Source organism: Pholcus phalangioides, unplaced genomic scaffold (assembly GCF_987345545.1).
Source record: "Pholcus phalangioides strain wild (caught in Gottingen) unplaced genomic scaffold, Ppha-v1.0 ptg000008l_1, whole genome shotgun sequence".
Classification (NCBI taxonomy): Eukaryota; Metazoa; Arthropoda; class Arachnida; order Araneae; family Pholcidae; genus Pholcus; species Pholcus phalangioides.
In genome coordinates, this window is record NW_028301601.1 from 36,795,983 (window position 1) to 36,815,381 (window position 19,399).

At 38.6% G+C, this 19,399-nt stretch overlaps 1 protein-coding gene across 1 annotated transcript; it reads left to right on the plus strand.

Moving 5' to 3' along the window:
* The first annotated feature begins 4,274 nt into the window (after nt 1-4,274).
* On the plus strand, nt 4,275-18,845 carry LOC149084227 (glucose dehydrogenase [FAD, quinone]-like). Its single transcript, XM_089234570.1, has 13 exons — nt 4,275-4,424; nt 6,258-6,419; nt 6,521-6,673; nt 7,834-8,036; nt 8,357-8,546; nt 9,670-9,801; nt 9,882-10,003; nt 11,275-11,442; nt 11,618-11,768; nt 13,496-13,644; nt 13,783-13,960; nt 16,714-16,936; nt 17,897-18,845. Exons 2-13 carry the CDS (start codon nt 6,272-6,274, stop codon nt 18,081-18,083), a joined length of 2,004 nt encoding a protein of 667 aa, XP_089090696.1. The 5' UTR covers nt 4,275-4,424; nt 6,258-6,271; the 3' UTR covers nt 18,084-18,845.
* Nucleotides 18,846-19,399: the final 554 nt, after the last annotated feature.

Below are 19,399 nucleotides of genomic sequence, written 5' to 3' on the forward strand. Positions count from 1 at the left end.
TATGACCGTAATAAAAATTATTTTTCATCAATCCACTGACATCATAAAAAGACTATTTAATTTTATTGAGTGAAATAAAAAAATTCCACACTTTTTAGGGTTATCGTTCTGGATCTAAAATTCTTCGTGCCAACATGTTCCAATGAACTAAAAAGGGTTAGGCAAGATAACCTTGGCGTTCTTGACCTTGGGTTTTCTTTGGCCTCTGTGATCTTTTCAGAAATGAAAGAAATTTATCTCTTTCTATCCTCCCCCTCCCTCACATCAGGTGTCTTGACCCTCCTGCAAACGTGATTATTTCAAGTTTTAGAGGGAAAAGAATGATGATTAGGAGGGCATTTGCCCCTGAGGCAAAATATCTTTTCCCACTCGATTTTTTTTTTTTTTCTTTCTGTCTTTAACAAAAATACACGAAACAGTATTTTCAACAAAAAAAAGAAAAAATTGTGTCATTTTTTTTTATAAATATAGATTACTGTTTTATGAAGTCAATTAAATTTATATAAATCTTACACCAATTTATGCACCGTTTCTTCATAGCTAAATAATGTAAAACAATTGTGTTCAGTACGCAGTCTGCGCACCAATCACAGTCTAAATACCGTAGACCTATGCATTGGTTCTGATTTCAAAATTGTAATGTGATAAAGCCAAGCAAGTAGGCCACGAAAGGTTGCAAAAAATCCTGTAGCCCATATAAAATATTCACTTCAAAGCATATATAAGCACGCAAATCAATATCTGCAGCTCACCGCGACACTCCTAATGACAGTTGCTGACGCCCCTGTCATTAGGGGTACCGCGGTGAGCCACTTTTCTGTGGTTCCCAACTTAAAGGCGCGAATGCGAGCCGATCTCCCCGTTAAAAAGTCTCGCCACAGAGAGCAACAGGCCTACAACGTTTCAAATATTCAATCATTACACTTCACTCACAATTTGAAGCATAGATGGCAGCACTGAAATACCATACACAACACTAGTTACACACTCAGACTGTTAGGTGCACTCACTTTGTTCCAGACTCTGCCACGAAGCTGGGCTGGAAGAGATCTCGGCAACGGGATAAGTCCGGTGGCAGAGACCCTGGCGTTCTTCTTCTTCTTCAGTTGCTGACGCCCCAAGGAGCAGCAACGCACTTGGTGAGAAACACTGTTCTAGGAGCAAAGTTTTGCTCAAAAAATTGTTTTTTTTTAAGTGTTTTTTTCAATAAAAATTCGAAACTAATGTGCTGCTTTCTATTGGTGCAAATATTTAATGATGTATTTAGCAAGAAAAAGAGCAGCAAACTAGAAAAACGTTGCACAAAATAAAAATTTTTTTTATTTGATAAACTTTAAACGTTTTTATAAAGTAACATTCTCACTCCGGTTAGAGTATTAGCATTTATAATTTTCTAAAAGAATCAAATATTATTTTTTTTAAAGATTTATTGTTTACTTCCTCTAAGTATAAATCATAGTTCTAACTGCAACATATTTACGCAGTTTACTTCTGCGCTGATTTCACTGTCTATGAGAATATAAATATGCTCTTTTCCAAAACAACGTCACATGTCACTCAAGGGATCTCTAAATGTGCCACGGGCCGCTTAAATGTTCTGGAATTGTACCACGGGACACTTAAGCGATCAGTAGATGTGCCGCTTAGTTCATTTTTTTTACAAAATTAGGTTTGAGGATGGCAGGTTTTTAGGTTTGATGTGACTCCGGGGCCGTATTTCTTCCGCGGGGCAAGGGCCTTTATGCGATTTGTCATTGTTGGCTTAGAGGGTAGGTCGCAATGAATTTATTAAAGATCAATTTTGAGTTCATAGCCTTCAAATAACATTGAAATTAACAGAAATTGATTATAATAACACATATAAAGGTATTTTCTACCGAAATTTCAATTAAAAAAAATTTTTTTTTTGCATTAAAAAAATAATTTTTTGATCGTGAGAAGGGGGCACGAGCTCCCTATGTCCCCCCCACCCCCGTGTAGTCTCTGATCCCACCAATATGCGTTAGGATTCAGAGGTGCAGAGCTGATGACGAAATTTTGCTGACAAAGGGAGGGGGTTCAGAGTTTTGCTGACAAGGGGGGGGGGAAGAAGTCAAAAATGACTAAAAATTTGCTTACATAATACTTGAACGGCCCCTTAGAGCTAAAGATTCTTGTGCTTCGTCTTATTTTTTTTGTTAAGACTGAGCACAACTCAGGTCTACCGCGGTGGGTAATTGACTGCCTAGCGAGTTGTGCCGGAAGTGTAACTGTGTGTATCGGACCTCGCGACGCGAGTCCGTCACTCGACCACCACAGCGGCTAGATTCTTGGGCTATGGGTCACGACATAAACTTGAATCGCATTGGCTTCCTAAATAGGTCATAAAAACTCATTTACAGTCAGAAATACTTGAGCCATGGGTCATGATCCAAATTTGATTCGAAGGGGGCTTCCGAGAGAGGTCATGCAAATCCACTTACACATATCCAGAGAGCTTGAGCTATAGGTAACGGTCCAAACTTAACTCGCAGGGGCTTCCTAAATGAGTCGTAAAATTCCATTTAGACGGTCCAGTTATAGATACACTTATCGGGTCACTGATTTAACAAATTTCGAAAAACAAACAGTCCCATTGGTCTCGAAGAAAATACTTTTGCTGATTTTGGGTCACTCCAGAAAAAGGTTAAGAACCCCTGAATTAAATGAAAAGTTTAGTTAATAAATCCCGTTAAAAATTGTTAATGGCCATATCCCGGATGCCATAGTGAGCAATCAGCAATCATACTACTAGGTGCGGTTTATTTGCCGGAGTTCTCTCCCTTGTGCATGCGGCTTATATACCGGAGTTTCGTCACTGGGTATGCCCGCGACCCTGCGTCTAACCATGTTGGCCCTTGAATAGAGTTGGCCCACCCCTGTTCTAATTGATTGTTGTGAATTTACGTCCAAAAGGATGTTGTCGGACAAAGGTTGCCAAGTTATTTCCGTAGCTTATCTCGCTGATTGCGTTGTTTGCCTTGTCGGTCAGCCGTGATTGAAAACTGCGAAGGCAGTTGAACACAGAAAATGTCAAACAACAGTCACAAAAAAACATAATTTATTCCGATTTTTCACGATGATACCTCAGAATCCTTTCCTTGTTAAACACCTCCTGATTATGTCAACTACTGTTGTAGGGAAAGCACTGGCACATAAACTCGTACCGACGACAGTCCTTTTACCTCCTAGATCCTCTCTTCAAATGACAACGGCCGCAAAAGATTTATTAATAATTAAATGCTCAATTTTTGTTCGAGGTGATAATTGTTTTCATAGTTAATGATACGTACAGAAAGCCTGAAAAACCATTTAAAAATCTATCTCGAATTGTACTGCTTATGCAGGGCCTCAAAAATCGCCCATAAAATAAATGTATTGAAGTAATATTACATTCCTTTATGATTCGAACTATAGTAATAAAAAAATTCGGGTTGCAAATTTCAAGTTTAAAAAAAAAGAAATACAAACAAGACATTTTAACAAATTATCGAAATCCCAGACACACATGCTTTGCAACAAACAAAGAGTGGTTGTTGTTAACTGGGACATCTACCAACAAATTCAAGGTATATAGTGGAAAGAAAATGGTCTCGGATTATAAGCAAAGTCGATTTTGAATCTTTATTTCGAAACTGGCTGCAGTAATGAACGTCTAAACGATCCTTTGCATGTATGCAAAGCTACGCATTCAAGGTTAAATAACTTAAATAGTTCCTTAGCCGTGGATACTATTATAAGGGTTGCGAGAAACGAAAAAAAAAATCGAAAAATCGCCGGTTAGTGCATTGAACTCCTGTTCGACTGATCTAGGTTTGAATGATGAGCAGCATCAACCCTGCCGTAATAAAAATGACAATGGTGTAATCAAATATTGCATAATTTATACTTAATTCAACATCTTTATGACAAGGTAAACGATATACGTTAAGGTTTTCGCATGTGTGTTTGTATGGCACAGTAATTATTTAAAGAAAGTGAAAGGATGGACGTATGACGTAACAGTATATAGCGTAGACACGCATGAAACTTGCACGATTCTTGCAGAACCAGCTTTTTGCTTGGAGCGAAGGAAAAGTGAGTGTTACGACCGATCTTGAGGTTACTTACTCGATATTTATTTCAAGGTTACTCTGCTTCCCCCCCCCCCCCACCCCATCCGCTGTGAAATTAGTATTCTAGATAGAAGATGAAGAAGGGGGGGGAGGAGGGAGGCTTCTCTTACCTCTATTAGTTGACTAGACTCTAAGAACGACAGTTATTATTTGTACCTAATATAAGTGTGTTGCGCGTGTGTTTAGATCCTCTCTTTTTCTAGTGAAGTGTTAGAAGCAAGAGAAAGCTCTTTTTGCTTTCCTTTTCGAAAGGTCGTTAAGTCCGTTTCGTGTAAATAGCATTGGAAACAGGTAATAATTTATCTTCTAATAGATAGCTTGAATGTGTTTCGATATACATATACGTCCTCTTCTTATTCCACTTTCATTTCTTTTTAATGAGTAATATTTTCCGCTGCAAAATGCATTTGTTATGAAGAAAAATATTTCTTTGATGTTGCAACAATAAAGAAGATAATAAGGAGATATAATTTATATATTAAAATAGGGAGGGATAAAATTTATAAAACCATATAAAAATTTTAAAACCATATCATTCAGACACTAATTACTCTTATTTCATGACAAGGTTCACCATTGTTTCTATAAAAATGCTCGAATTCATTTATTGATTTCAACTTCTCTGACCACGTGTTGTAGGGATTGACCATAACTTCTATTGACCATAACTTCTATTGACCATGCGTGGTTCGCCGTAGTTTTTGTCATGACGCTGCTGAATAGAACTTCTACTAAATAGAATTACAATACCTACTATATATATATGTATATAATCATTATGTAATTGATCGTAACGTCTACCACCATATAAAATTTGACTATAACTTTAATTAAACATTTTTGTAACCGACAGTAACTTCTATTTATCCTTTGCCGCTCGACCATAACTTCTACTAACTATATCGTATTGACTACAACTTTACCAACCATATTCGCCCCAAAGCAGAATATGCCGAAGTCTGAGCTATTACAGAACAATCGGGAAGAATTTTAAGAAAAATGTAGAAAACACTATTATGGGAACTGCAGAACATTTCCAGTCAGTCGAGGGCTCATTACAGAACAATGCAAAACATTCTGCTTTGGGGCATATTCGATTGTTCATTATCAATGTTCCCTTTAAGTTGCGTGCGTGCTTGCACGGTGAAAGTGATTCCACGCATGTGGAAAAGCCCGAAATTTCGTGTATGTGACAAATTGCCTTGCAGTGCACAGAGGCAACATCTCAGCGCAGGTAGAAAAAAATTAGAAGGAACCCGTTGTCCATAAGTTGACAATTTATATCAACTATATCCGATTGTCAATACAGCTTCTATTCTGCACCCGACCATATCCTAACTCTATATTAACTATATTCCATTAGCCATAACTTCTATCAAGAATCTGAAATTAGCCATAACCTTTGATGATTGAGCATAATTGCCTAAGCCATCAGAGACTGACCATAGCCCTCGTTAACTATATTTCACTCTGTCCAAAACTTCTACTAAGAGGTGACCTATACCTTTTAACATTGTGAAAAACAATTTCTAGTAGAAATATTACATTCAAATGTTCTTCAACCATTGATCTATTTCAAATTTGGTCCACATATATTTGTCTATAAATGATATACTATGCCATACAAAATTTGACACATCTTTAATAATACTTGAACTTTTGCAAATTTTCAAATAAATGCATTACTAACACCTTACGCCAACGATAGAATATCAAGCATAACAATGTAATTAAATAAAAATTGATTCAAAATGAAGAAAACCGTCCAATTCAGAGAATGATGAAAAAATAATGAGATATCATTTAACATCAATCTTATTGAAAATTTAATTTTGAATTTTGAAAATGTTTGAGGGGCACCTGCATTTAAGCTGACGTATGCCTTGATCCGTGTTCCTTCGAGTAAGAACTCACATTTAATGACACCTACATTTTTGTAAGCGTAAAATTCTGGTCCCATATAGGTGCCCTTTATTGAGAGGTTGCTTTGTATGCACAAGTCAATGTCTTTAGATTTTTCTCGGAGAACAGCTAAAAGAAAAAGTCAATCAAATATGTATCAAACGATAAAATAAATATTTCCATGCCACAAATTCATCAGATATAATGTTTATTTTCATTTAGCGAAACAGGTTTAAATGGCTCGCTTCATCGCGTCAGTAGTGCTGTTTCTCGTGGTAACCTCTGGAAGCACGTGGAAAGGAAGCATCTTCAACAGACGCAGGTTCCGCCCACTTACGCCTTTTGGTTCTGTCCCTGGGTTTGATGATCCATTCCCTGATGATGGTAAGCGAATGAATTTAATCACAGGCATTTTATCATCGTCATCGACCTTAGTATAGCAATGAATAATTTATTATCGTATAATTTATTTGTTTTGCCTACAGTTCGACAGAACGTGACGGCTGAGGAGATGTACTTGGCCAACTTCCCGGTTTTACGGAAAGGTTCGTCTCTTTCCCTGCTCCAATCTCTGGCGAGAGACAAACATGCTCCAAATGTGGCGACTGATTTCCTGGCGGAATATGATTACATAGTCGGTGAGCTACAATATGAATAATCGTTCTTATATGAAAATGAAATTGATAATTATAGGGGGGGGGTAAAAAAAAATATTATTATATTATTATCGAAGGAAAAACTTGAGTGTTAAGTTATCCCATAACTAATGTTATTTGCATTGCATGTCCGAAGGGAGGCTTTTCCACCAGATGGACGAATCACAAACCTGATTCGGTCTCAGTTATTGAGATTAGAGTTCTCTGCTCATGGTCACAGTCGTTTTAAGGACGTTTTGGATTCCTGGCCGGACGAAAAATCCTCTGGCGCCACAAGACGGGAATCAGAAGGAAACTTAAATTCGACAACTACGCAATCTACAATCTTGAATGCAATATTTATTTGTAAAACATAGTATTATATTTTTATATTTTAATCGCGATGCACCTGCGACCCTTGAGCAGTGTTCGTGTGGAACTTTGCGTAAAGAGGCCTCTTGCGTGCCGTCGGTGGATGGAATGAGATCGGGCTCCAGAGTTTCGTGACAGTAACGGGTATTTGAGAATGGCATGGCAACGCATTCACATGAATTCACGCTTCATCAGAGGCATCAAAATAAAACGTACGACCATCGATGTCTACAATTGTCGAAGACGGTTCGCGGAATCTTAGTTTGGAAACGTTAGAGAAGTATATGCCGCACGACGGGGGTAACCCATCTAGCTGTACAATGGTGTTCTTACAGCAACTAGAATCTCGACTAGTCATAATACTCCGGACTATTCTCGAGATCATCGGACATCAAGGGCCACATGACCACACGTAATACTGACGTTTCGAACCAATAAGGTCAGTTAATATGTGACAGAAACAACATGTGTTCTTCAAGTAGTGCCGGTTCAAACGCATGTCGCATCCACACAACTCCCTGAAAATATGAAAATAAAAACCAGGGTAATATCCATAATATCACCCCGTAAATCCACACATATACTCAGTAAAATCCACATATCACACTCGGTACATAATTACAAAATAAACCGGCGTATAGATCGCTAATGTCCTGACCACAGAATTGTTTGTAATTCGACCGAAATAAAATTATCCCGCCGAGCTCATACAGATCTTATTATTTAAATTTTTATCACGCACTACGATTCCGTGCTTCTCATTGATCGATATGAAAATACTCTCGTTACAGTTGGGTCTGGTCCTGGAGGCTCTACAGTAGCAGCGCGACTCTCCGAGATGCCATGCGTTAAGGTTCTGCTCCTGGAAGCCGGGAAATTACCACCCAGACTTACCGATGTTCCTGTACTAGCCAGGACGTTCTTCGGAACTGACATCGATTGGCAGGACTATACTGTACCTCAGTTGCATACCGGGGACGGATTGATCGATAGGGTGAGAATAATACTCCACATGAGAAGATACTCCACAATCCGATAGTAACATGTAGTTATGTTTTCCTATAGATTTTTTTTTTTTTGTAAATTTAATGATAATATTTTTAGTCATGTAAAATTTGAATTCGGACATGTATTATTTTAAGTTATTTATTTATTTTTTTTGGAGATTTATCCAGCCTTGTAACCAATATTATGAAAATTTCTCTATGCAATGCGACAAAAATGTAGGCTACTCATCATCTAAAATAATGAAAGTAAGTATTGACATTATGTATATAACACAGAATTTTACTCTTTCTTTCCTCTGATTTATAGCGAGTCGTTTACCCAAGCGGTAAAGCGGTCGGGGGTTCGAGCATCTGGAACGCCATGTTTTACGTGAGAGGAGACAAGAAAAACTTCGATGATTGGGCCAAAATGGGAGCCACAGGTTGGAGCTACAAAGAAGTGCTTCCTTATTTCAGGAAAATGGAAAACAATATGAATCCTGAACTCGTCGAAGAAGGTTCGAGAATAAATCTGTTTTTTTAACGCTCGTTTGGAAAGTAATGTCTGTATTCGGATGCATATTATCATGAACGCATCAATTTCACTCCTTCAGAAATACATCAGACAATTTCAAATTCAATATAAAGAAAAGTGTAGTCAAAAAAAGTAATAATGGCACCATAATTTGCGCGAAATAGGTCGCAAAATCTATTCAAGAAGCTGTCCAACTGTTAGTGCGAAATACGAATGCCACAAAAGATAAAATGCCATCGAGGTAGCTATGGATCGTGACCTTTGACCTTTGAAGACCGGGCACACCCCGCTTCCCATCTCAGAGAGGTATCGAAGCGTTCCCGGAGGATAAGTGTGTCCGGAAAGTTTTATTAAAAACAACATAACATGACCACCTCAGACGAAGGCAGCAAAATAAAATAATTTACATAAAAATTGATCGTCAACTCCTGAAGTCATATAACAAATAAATAAAATCTAAACAATCAACGCCAATGGGCAATCAAAATTATAAACGGGATTATAAGATGGTGGTGTATAGCCGTCCATCCCATAAGAATATAGTAATTGTCAATTGATCGAATGATTGCCGATAATCTTGGAATATAAAATTTCGAATCAAGGGGAATTAGTCGCAGATCATCATATCGTCTAGGCCGCAAGTCGTTACCGGAATCGTCACTGGAATCGTCACCGGGTGAACTAAGATCAGCACAATTCACTATATATCCGAGTAAATAACACTTAATACGTCCTTGCCATCAATGACTTGATTCATCTCAATGGGTCGTGACCACAACTTGGGTAGCAGGAAGCCTTCGATACTAGTCATATAAATCCACTTGAATCTGGTTTTAAGTGCATTTACTACGCTAATGTTTCACTAATTCCGGATACCAAACAGACCCATTGGTCGCAAAGTTGATGATTTTGTTGATTTTTGGTTTACAGCTAAAAAATATTAAGAACCCCCTCTTTTTTATAGCATACATGCTCATACATCAGAGGACTCAGAGGACTCCGCCAAATGAGATCCTCGGAGTCCTCTGATGCGGCCCGTAGCCTCAAACCTGATTTTGGTAAAGATTAATCGCTGAATGTTTACCCACATTTTTCTTATTTTTTAGACTACCATGGTTTTCATGGACCTGTGAATGTAGAAACACCTTGTTATTCACCAACGCTGCAGAGAGCGCTCATAAATTCAGCGCAGACATTGGGAATACCCATTAGAGATATCAATGGCCGTTATCAGAGAGGTTAGAAAAATGTGAATCCGGATCGATATTTCTTCATTATCCATTTAAATCTTGTTTATGAACGCACGGCATTGTTTCAGGTCTTTACGTACATCAAGCCACGATGAGGAGAGGCCAAAGATGCAGCGCTGCCAAAGCTTATTTAGTGCCGTCAGAGAATCGACCGAATCTTCACATTGTTCCGGAGGCATTTGTTACCAAAGTAAAAATGCAAATCTTATTATTTTTGAACATTGAATTGCTGTAAAAAAAAAACCAGATTAACATGAGTAAAAAATTTATGGGAAAAAAATAGGTAGATATATTACTTTATCATATAGTTACCAAATCTTCCGAATTTCTACCCCATTTCGCACTCTAAAAAAAATTTTATATCTCCCGAATTTTCACTATAATGTGGTAATTTGCATTAGTGCTTCATTTCTTGTCATAAGCAATTTTTCGGCTATTTTAGCAATAATAATTGGAAACTTTCCCTACATTTAGCATCATTTTTGGGACAACTGGTGATTTTTCGTATTTGGTATGCCGATTTTCAGGATCTTTCTCGAAGAAATATGGTCAGCCTACTAAGCTGTTATTTTTCTCCCCGAAAAAGACGCCCCGTTGCCCATGGGGCGTTAATTATCGCAATCGTTGAAATGCTTCATTTTAACAAGGACAGATTACATTTGCTGTGAAACGTCTGTGCTCCGATTTGGCTCCTCGACAGTTGAATCAGCAAGGTCACGTGTGTCTGTTGACCATATGTGCCGTTTTAAAATGCTGTACAGTTCTTGGTCCCAGTTTTTCTTTTCCTTTTTTTTTCACATTTCAAATACACACACAATTAGGCAAAAATACAAAAAACACACAGTGATCATCGAAACGAAAAACAATGTAATACAGACAAAAAACAAAAAAAGAGAAAAGATAAAACACACACACTTTGTGATCTATTTGTTGGGGTGGTTTGATTTATTCAAAGAAATTTATTTTCCGTTTTGCGGTAACTGGCATGGTGTGCAGTTTTTCTTTATGAAATTTGCCAATATATGAATTTAATTTCCTCTTTTGTTTTAACAAGTAGCGGTTTTGGTCGTTTTAGCTCAACTCCACCCCCATTTGGTGCTATTTTTTACATCAGGTTTTTTGATTTTTCTTTAGATGCCGTTTTACATATCAGAAATTTTGGTTATTATTTCTCTTGACATAGTAAAGCGAAAAATCCCCATGGTTTCATGATTTTACTTTCATTTACAAAATATCCCTACACGATTTCACTTTCATTTATGGGAAATCCCTTCGATTTTACTTTCATTGTAAAAAAAGTTCCTATGACTTCGTTTTTATTTATAGAAAATCCCTACGTTGTTTACAATAAACCGTTTTTAAAGTCTTTAAAGTTTTTACAAAGTTTGTGTCTGTATAAAAATTTCCCTGTTTTTAATTCTCAGGGTTGGCAGCTATGGTAATATTAATTTTTTCTTGTAGGTTTTAATCGAGAATAAAAAAGCCAAGGGCGTGCTGTTCGACCGTAACGGCGAGACCTACCAAATCCGTGCAAGGCGTGAAGTAATTGTTTCAGCGGGAGCCGTCAACACCGCCAAGCTTCTTATGCTTTCCGGGATCGGACCCAGGGAACACCTCGAAAGCCTAGGCGTGAGATGATTTTTACTCAATGATACCGAGCAATGTACATAGTCAATAATACGTACTCTGTGTACGCACTACATACTTTGATCAAGGTCTCTTAACAGTCGCCTTGAGCACATCAATTTCTTGTAAACTGTATGTATCGTAATTGAATATTCTTCCCCCCCCCCCAATTTTGTAGATACCAGTTGAAGAAGACCTACCAGTCGGGAACAATTTCCAAGATCATTGTGCCACAGTGAAGACGTACGAAATCTCGAGCCTTTTGAGACCACTCGCTATGAAATTGGCGGATCCTAGGAACCTGGAAAGATACATACACGAGAGGACAGGTTATCATAAAATAATTTTGTCAAGCAGCGACACCCTTCCACTTCTTCTACAATCATCAAATCTAATACAAGAGTTTGAACAGTTTATAATTGTAGTGTGATATCCCGTAATAATGACTCTTAAATACCGACATTCGTGGGACCTTCGAAACGATACTACGTCCCTGTTTTTCGCTATTAAATTCACTGTCACGAAAGAGGTTTCCGGGACGCCTATTTGTCCCGGTTTTTCTTTGCGTAATCAAAGATTGAATAAGATAAAATAATTTCCAAATACACAGCCAATCCCGCTTAATTATCCGGGTAACGGATGAAATTCTCTGCAATAAAAATTTCTCCTATGAAGACAATGTTCATGTTCTCCGCTTAATAGAAACTGTCAACTTTCCCCCTTCATCTAACATAACTATTCCCAGTACACAACTGTAAATTTATATTAACCACTTTGTACATAATATTTTTATTAGATAAAAGATTTGAAATTTATATGACAAATTATTGCCAGTTAAGATTTATAAAAAAAAAACCTAGACACTTAGCGGCTTGAAGTGTTTAAGCTGTCTTCGGTACGTACATATCTCACCGTATTTTAACGAGTTATGTGCGGCCCAAACTTATTTATGTTGTCAGTGTTATGAATATTTCATGTTCTACTGGTGCTGCCGTCTGGCTTCAATATTTTGATGGAAAAAATAGCAGAATTCGCATGTCGTGCTGAAAGACTGCTAGCTCTTCCTAGGTGGGTCTTCTCAAATTTAAAACCGGTTAAAATTCGCACCTCGAAGTTACAAAATCACGATATTCTAGTAACTGTGTGTGATGTGTGATAGCTACATATTTTGCAAAAAATTCCGGGTCTCTATACGAAATACAACTAAAAGACTCGGATCAGGGTTCCCATTGGTGTCTTTTTTTAGAGGAGGAGGGTTGGTAAATAAAAGTTCGAATTCAACAAACTGCAAGCGTCTATCCACCAATGTTGCCAAGCATCTTATGTGAGTGTTACACTTCATGTCACAAGTATTATTACTTATCTCTCAGCAAAGATTAGAGTTTCCACGTACTGGGATGGGTCCCCGGGCTCCAACCCCACCTGTTCCACGGTGATGGTCGGCTGCAGTTGATTTTCTGTGGTTCCCAACTTCGAGACGTGAATGCGAGCCGATCTCTTCTTTAAAAAGTCTCGCCGCAGAGATCAACAGATCTACAATAGTACAGATATTCAATCATTACACTTCACTCACTTCCCTTCTGAAGCATAGATGGCAGCACTGAAAAATCTGACGCAACACTATGTACGCACTCAGACTGGTAGGTACACACACACTCACACTTCCGGCACAACTCACTCGGTAGTAAATTGCCGATGGCGATAGACCGCAACTGTGCTCGGTTTGAAAAAATGAAAGCCTAGAATGGTCCAGTATTATTTATTTCGCCTAAGGCCGAGACTACACTATAAAATTTTGATAAAAGGTACTTTACAAAACTTGGAAAAAGAAAAACAATAAGCCTATTGGTTATGTTTTTCAAATGTGACCAATACGCTTATTGGTTGTATTTTTCAAGTTTTATCAAACAACTTTCATAAAACTTTTATAGTTTTAGGTTTTAGAAACGCTGTTCTGTTCGAAACAACTTTGTTTGTTTCGACATTTGGCTTTCAAGTACGATATAGGCCTACTATGGACATATATGATATCACATGTTTTATTAAATCATTCCAGGTCCCTTCGCCTCAACCGAAGGAGCGGTCGCGACCGTTTTTCTGCCAAATGATCCGAACAGTTCTCCGGATGCCGTTGCTGATCAACAAATCAGTTTCCTCGAATTAGTGGCTCCCCTGGTTTTCAAACAGACGAATATAAAACCCGATGTACGTAAGAAACACAAACGACAAGCCACGGATTTATGATCATTTTATAATTTAAAATGAAAAAACCCATAGAGTAGCCTCTTTTTTCTTTATTTTTTTTTAACTAAAGGAGGGATTTATGTGTGACTTTTTCTTCAGCATTACCAAGCACTTTATGGGCCTTACGAGAATTCGACGCTGTTCTGGTGCGTTGCTCAAAATCTCCACCCAGAAAGTAGAGGAACGGTTTCCCTTCACTCCGCAGATCCATATGATCCTCCACTCATCGATCCAAACTTTCTGGCCGACGAGAGAGATGTGAAGGATATCGTCGAAGGTGAGAAACATTCTTATATATTTTTTTTCACTAATAATTCACGAGCAACTATTTCCCTTTTTCAATGTGATATAACGATGAGTTTTTTGGAAAAATGACGCTATATAGAAAAAATAAACTCTATCTTAAAATCTCGTGGGTAGGAAGTGCACAATGTTTTCAGTGCGAGGGTGAGAAGATGGAACATAACATGTTGTAGGGTAACCATATGAGCTGCATTTTACGGGACATTCCTGTAATTTTAGCAGCATCGATTGAGATTATTTTCATAACTTAGAATTATATCATGGCAATTATGAATCGAATTATCAGAATTAGTTAGCTCTTTGAACGGCAGACATTTTTCCCAAAGCCCATAGAAAACTAAGTAAACATTCCCCCTCCTTTCACAGCGCCGGAAAGGGTCCATTCAAGTATTACGTCATCGTCGATGGGGGGGGGGGAGAGGGAGGGAGGGGTTTCCAATTTGCTGACATTTGATGACAAGGGTGGAGGGGGGGGGGTTTGGGTGATGCTTACGTAATCAACCACCCTTTATGAAGATATGAAATATTCTTATCTCTTGCTATCTTGCTATAATGCATCTTGCTCGGTGCGCCAAATACAGAAAAAAAACCGTTCGATAGTTATTGGGCACCTGAACAAACATTCTCTCTATTGACAAGTTCCCTACACACACAGAGCCACTTTAGTGATCTCTAAATGTTTCGCGGATCCAAGTGATCTAGAAATGTGTCCGGGTCACTTAAGTGCTCTGGAACTTTGCCACGCACCACTCAAGTGATCCGTAATTACATTCCGTGGATCACTTAAATAATGTGCCGTGGGTAACTTGAGTGATATTCTTTGGTGATTATCGGTGGTTTCCGTAAGGATCTCAATTTACCCTATTTTTATGAGTAAAATGTGGTCAGCATTTAACTATTGATACCTTTCGCGGGTTGGTTGGAATCTCATTTGGCACCCGCGTCGAAGGTTGTGCAACCCTGCTCGAGGTTGCGTTTCTACAACTTCATCTCTCTCTCTCAGGAGAATTGAATCCTTAACCAAAAAACAAAAACAAATCAGCGTCAAATAAGTGAATACACTGGGTGGCTACTTTATTATGACCACTTCACCAATATTTCGTTAGATCACCTTTTACCTTTGATACAACATTGATTCTTCTGGACATTGACGATGCAATTCGTTTGCACCATTATTATTGTTCTCTGTTGTCTTTCACAAGTCTGCGGAGACTCTCCTTTCCTCCCGAGCATTCACCAGTCGGTGTAGACCACAAGTTTCACGTTGAAATCCAGTTTTTTGAGTGTCTTCAACCAGCTGCTCTTGAACATTTCACAAACGCGGCGATATCGCTGATACTCACTCCATGGCTCCGAACTTCTACAATCATCCCACGTGCAAAGTCCGTCGAACCCCCCCCCCCCCCACCTATCTTCACAAACCAAATTCACCACCTATTCTAAATAGCCTCAGGAACTGAACTAACCCAACCCTCTGGCGGCAACAGTGTTACGCCATAGCTCATTTGCTTAAAACTGTCAGGTGGTCATAATGAAGCGGCCAGTCAGTGTTTGATATTTCTATGCTATTAGTTGATTTTAATTAGCATAATCCAGTGGTTCTGACTGCGAACGTTAGCTCCACGTATTTTCTCTCCTAGTGGTGAATTTCAGAACTTTGTCTTCATTGAAATTAAAATCTTGATAATCTGAAATATATATATTAAATTTGGCTACGTATGGCCGAATATTTTTTACTTCAATCAAGCTCTTAACCGGTCTTCTTTATTCATGGCCAACCTGTATAGCTTTGTCTTATTTAACAATTTAAGTATTAAAAAATCTGAGAAGTATTCATAGAGAGTAGCGGGGTCTATAGCGGGCTATATCCCAGGATGCGCAAGTTCGTAGGGGGCGAAAAATTTGAGGAATTGGGTGGTCAAGGGGAAAAGAAGAGTAGAATGGGAATGAAATTGCGACAAAATCACAAATCCATTATTGAGTAGAGACTGAAGGATCAGGTCAGTGAGTGACCAAAAAAGTGACCCAGAAAAAGTCTGGAAGTGATCTAGAGTGCGTGTAAGCATGTGAGCAACACCAGACAGTGTGTAAGCATGTGAGCAACACCAGACAGTGTGTAAGCGACACCTAGGGAATGTGAAAATGTGTGAGTGACCAATGTGTGATCTAGGGAGTGAGGGACCCGTGTGAGACGAAAAGAATTATCTCAAGAATGTGCAAGCATATGGGTGACCAAAACAGTGTGCAAGTATGTAAATTACTAAAAGGCTGACCGGGAGACCTAAAAGACTTACCAAGTAACCAAAAGAGTGACCCAGAGAATGTGTAAGAATGTAAGTGATCAGGAGAGTGACCTAGAGAGGGTGTGAGCATGGTAGTAACCTAGAGCTGTAAGCATCGGAGTGACTATGACCAGACGGGGCTGACCTAGGGTCAGAGACATATTTATGGGCGGGCTACATCCTTCAAATTTGAGGAAAGAACGGTAAAAAAAAATGAACTAGAATAGTGAAAAGGGAAAAATTCGTGTAGTGAACAGGTGGCAAAACCATATAAATCCGACTCTGAATAAAATTCATAAATGATTCATGAAAATTCATGAATCTTATTGAATCATATTTTTTATTTCGACGGTTTTCTCTTAAAAATGTTCTCATTCTTTCTCGAATAATAACTTCGAAGATTTTTCAGGCCAAGACTGATTATCGTATTCCGTCTCTGAAATAGGTCTGAAGAACTGCGACCGCATAGCCGCAAGTGAGCCGATGCGAAGGATCGGGACACGTCCCGTAGACGTTGTGCAACCGGGTTGCGAAGAGTTCGTCAGAGACCAGGACGAGTACTACGAATGCGTAGCTCGTTCGTTCATGGTCACCGTCTCTCATCCTGCCGGCACTGCCAAGATGGGTCAGCCGGATGACCCCTCAGTCGTTGTGGATCCGCAGTTGAGGTTAGTGTCATTGTCTCTCTCTTCTCTAAGAGACATTTCCTTTTGTCAAGTTGCACAAAATTATTCAATGCACTTCGAGTGAAAAACGATGTGTCAGAACTGTACGGCTAAATGAGAAGGGTGACATAGTACTCGTCAAGATAAACAGTTTTTTTTCTAAAGGAATCTAGGGTCCCATATCTGTTTCCTCTCACCGCATTTTTATATGCAAATAATGCCAATGGCGCCAATGTATGAAGGAAGAAAAGGTTCTAAAGCATGATTACTTAACTTATGGGGTCGTGATCCAATCTTGGGTTGCAGGGGCTTCCAAGATGCGTCGTGCAAATCCACTAGCAGTCGGGAGCTATGGATCTATGGATCACGATCCAAACTTGATTTACGGGGGCTTTCGAGATGGGTCGTACAAATCCAATTACAGCCAGGGATTCTTGAGCTATGGTCACGACCTAAACCTCATTTGTAGGGATTGCATTTATAAATGCGCTTATTGCGTCACTAGTTACACTATAATTTCGAAACACAAACAGTCCCATAGGTCCCGAAGCAGACCTTAATGTTAATTTTGGATCGCGGCTGTAAAAGGTTAAGAACCCATATTCTTTAGCAACCTTTGATTGTGGGGAGGAAAAATATTTTCCACAGTCACATGGTAGCTTTTAGGCAAGGGGATTTATTGTGTCCTTCCGTAATTGCTTTTGACTAGAAGGAAGAAATTTTTGCATCTCACACCGTATTATATGAAATTTCCCTGTCGCTATTTATGATGTTAGCGAGGTTACAATATTTTGGCGATTTCTGAAGTAATGCACGCATCCCTCGAATAAATGGGTTGCATACCCTGGGTCCCATCGCGATAACTGTTCGCCTTGACGTGTGCTATCAACCCTCTCATTATAACGGTAGAGTTCTCGGGCAACCCATATGACTAAAACTTGACATTTTTTTCTTGCGTTGTAGAGTCGTGGGTATTGATGGATTGAGAGTCGTAGACGCCTCGGTGATGCCTTTGGTGACACACGGGAACACCGTGACACCGACGTACATGATCGCAGAGAAAGCGGCTGACATGATTAAAGATACCATCCGCTGCCCGCAAAGGACAAAACAGAGGCAGTGGTGGCACATGTACAAACGACCATGTTAACGAACTAATATCATGATCGACTCATATGTTGATGAAGATGCTGAGAATGTAGTTTCGTGAATATTATCTAATCTCGAGTGTGCATAAATGTGCCGTGCAGATACTATTGTGGCGTATAAGACCACCACCTCCTTCATCTACCGAGAGGATATTTCATTCTATTCCCTTTCAAACAAGGGTTCATAATTGATTGGAGGTTCCCAACTTCCATTTCTCAGACGGATGACGATAACGTGACTCAGTTAATCGAAATATCCCTAGAAATTGTAACTACCGTGACTAACTAAAGGCCTGTTTACACGCCTCAGGTAGTTGAGAAGTCAACTAAATTTCAAGTCGTAAAGTGCTCAAAAACTTCACGTCTCACCCACTGGTGACTGCGCACAGGGCCTACTTAACCGAAAAAATTGAACCTGATCTAGCTACTTGTCTACATGACAAACGTCTAAACGACCCTTAACGTCCACATGCATTTTAAAGTATTTAACGATTTAAAATTTAGTTGACTACTACTGACTAATTTGACGCATGGTATATAAACGGATCTTAACTCTTTTTTTATCTGAATATACACTTTATTTTAGAATGTCTTATTTTAAAATTAGGCTATTCAAGTTCCAGAAACTAACTTCAAAAAGCAGTTCAATAAATGTATTGCCAATTCCAGCTTTTTCTGGCCCATCCTTCATATCACAAATACGCTGTAATGAGCTTCATCTGTGAAATTTTTAAAAATGAAAAATAAAGATTTGTTTTCTTTTATGTTATTTATTTCATTTACTAATTTGAGAGATTTCGTGATGTTCGTGTAGTAGGAATATTTCAGGTATGGTGATCGAGTTTTAATGTTGTGAGTCTCTCTCAGTTGTTTCTGTAGATGGCCATGGAAGGACAGTGGTCTGAAGTCCATTGCTCTTCAACCGCTAGTCCGCGAGGAGTTCCTGTCCACACGATTTTAAATTTAATGGATGAAATACAGTTTTTATTTCTGTCGTAGGTCGAGATTACACTATCAAAGTTTAATAAAAGTTCATTTTTGTAAAACTTGAAAACTTCAGCCAATAACGTTATTGGTTACATTCGAGTAATTGTAACCGATGCCCTTATTGGTTGCATATTCAAGGTTTATAAATGAACTTTTATGAAACTTTTATAGTGTAATATTAACCCGGCCTTATGCATCAGCAAGTTCTGTGAATTTCAGTTCTATTCATTTATTTTTTCTTGGTCCGCAAATATTTATTTCTTGCCGGTCTACAAATTATTCTTGCCATTCATTTTTTTCCAGTCTGCAAAATTTTCCTCCTATTTATTTT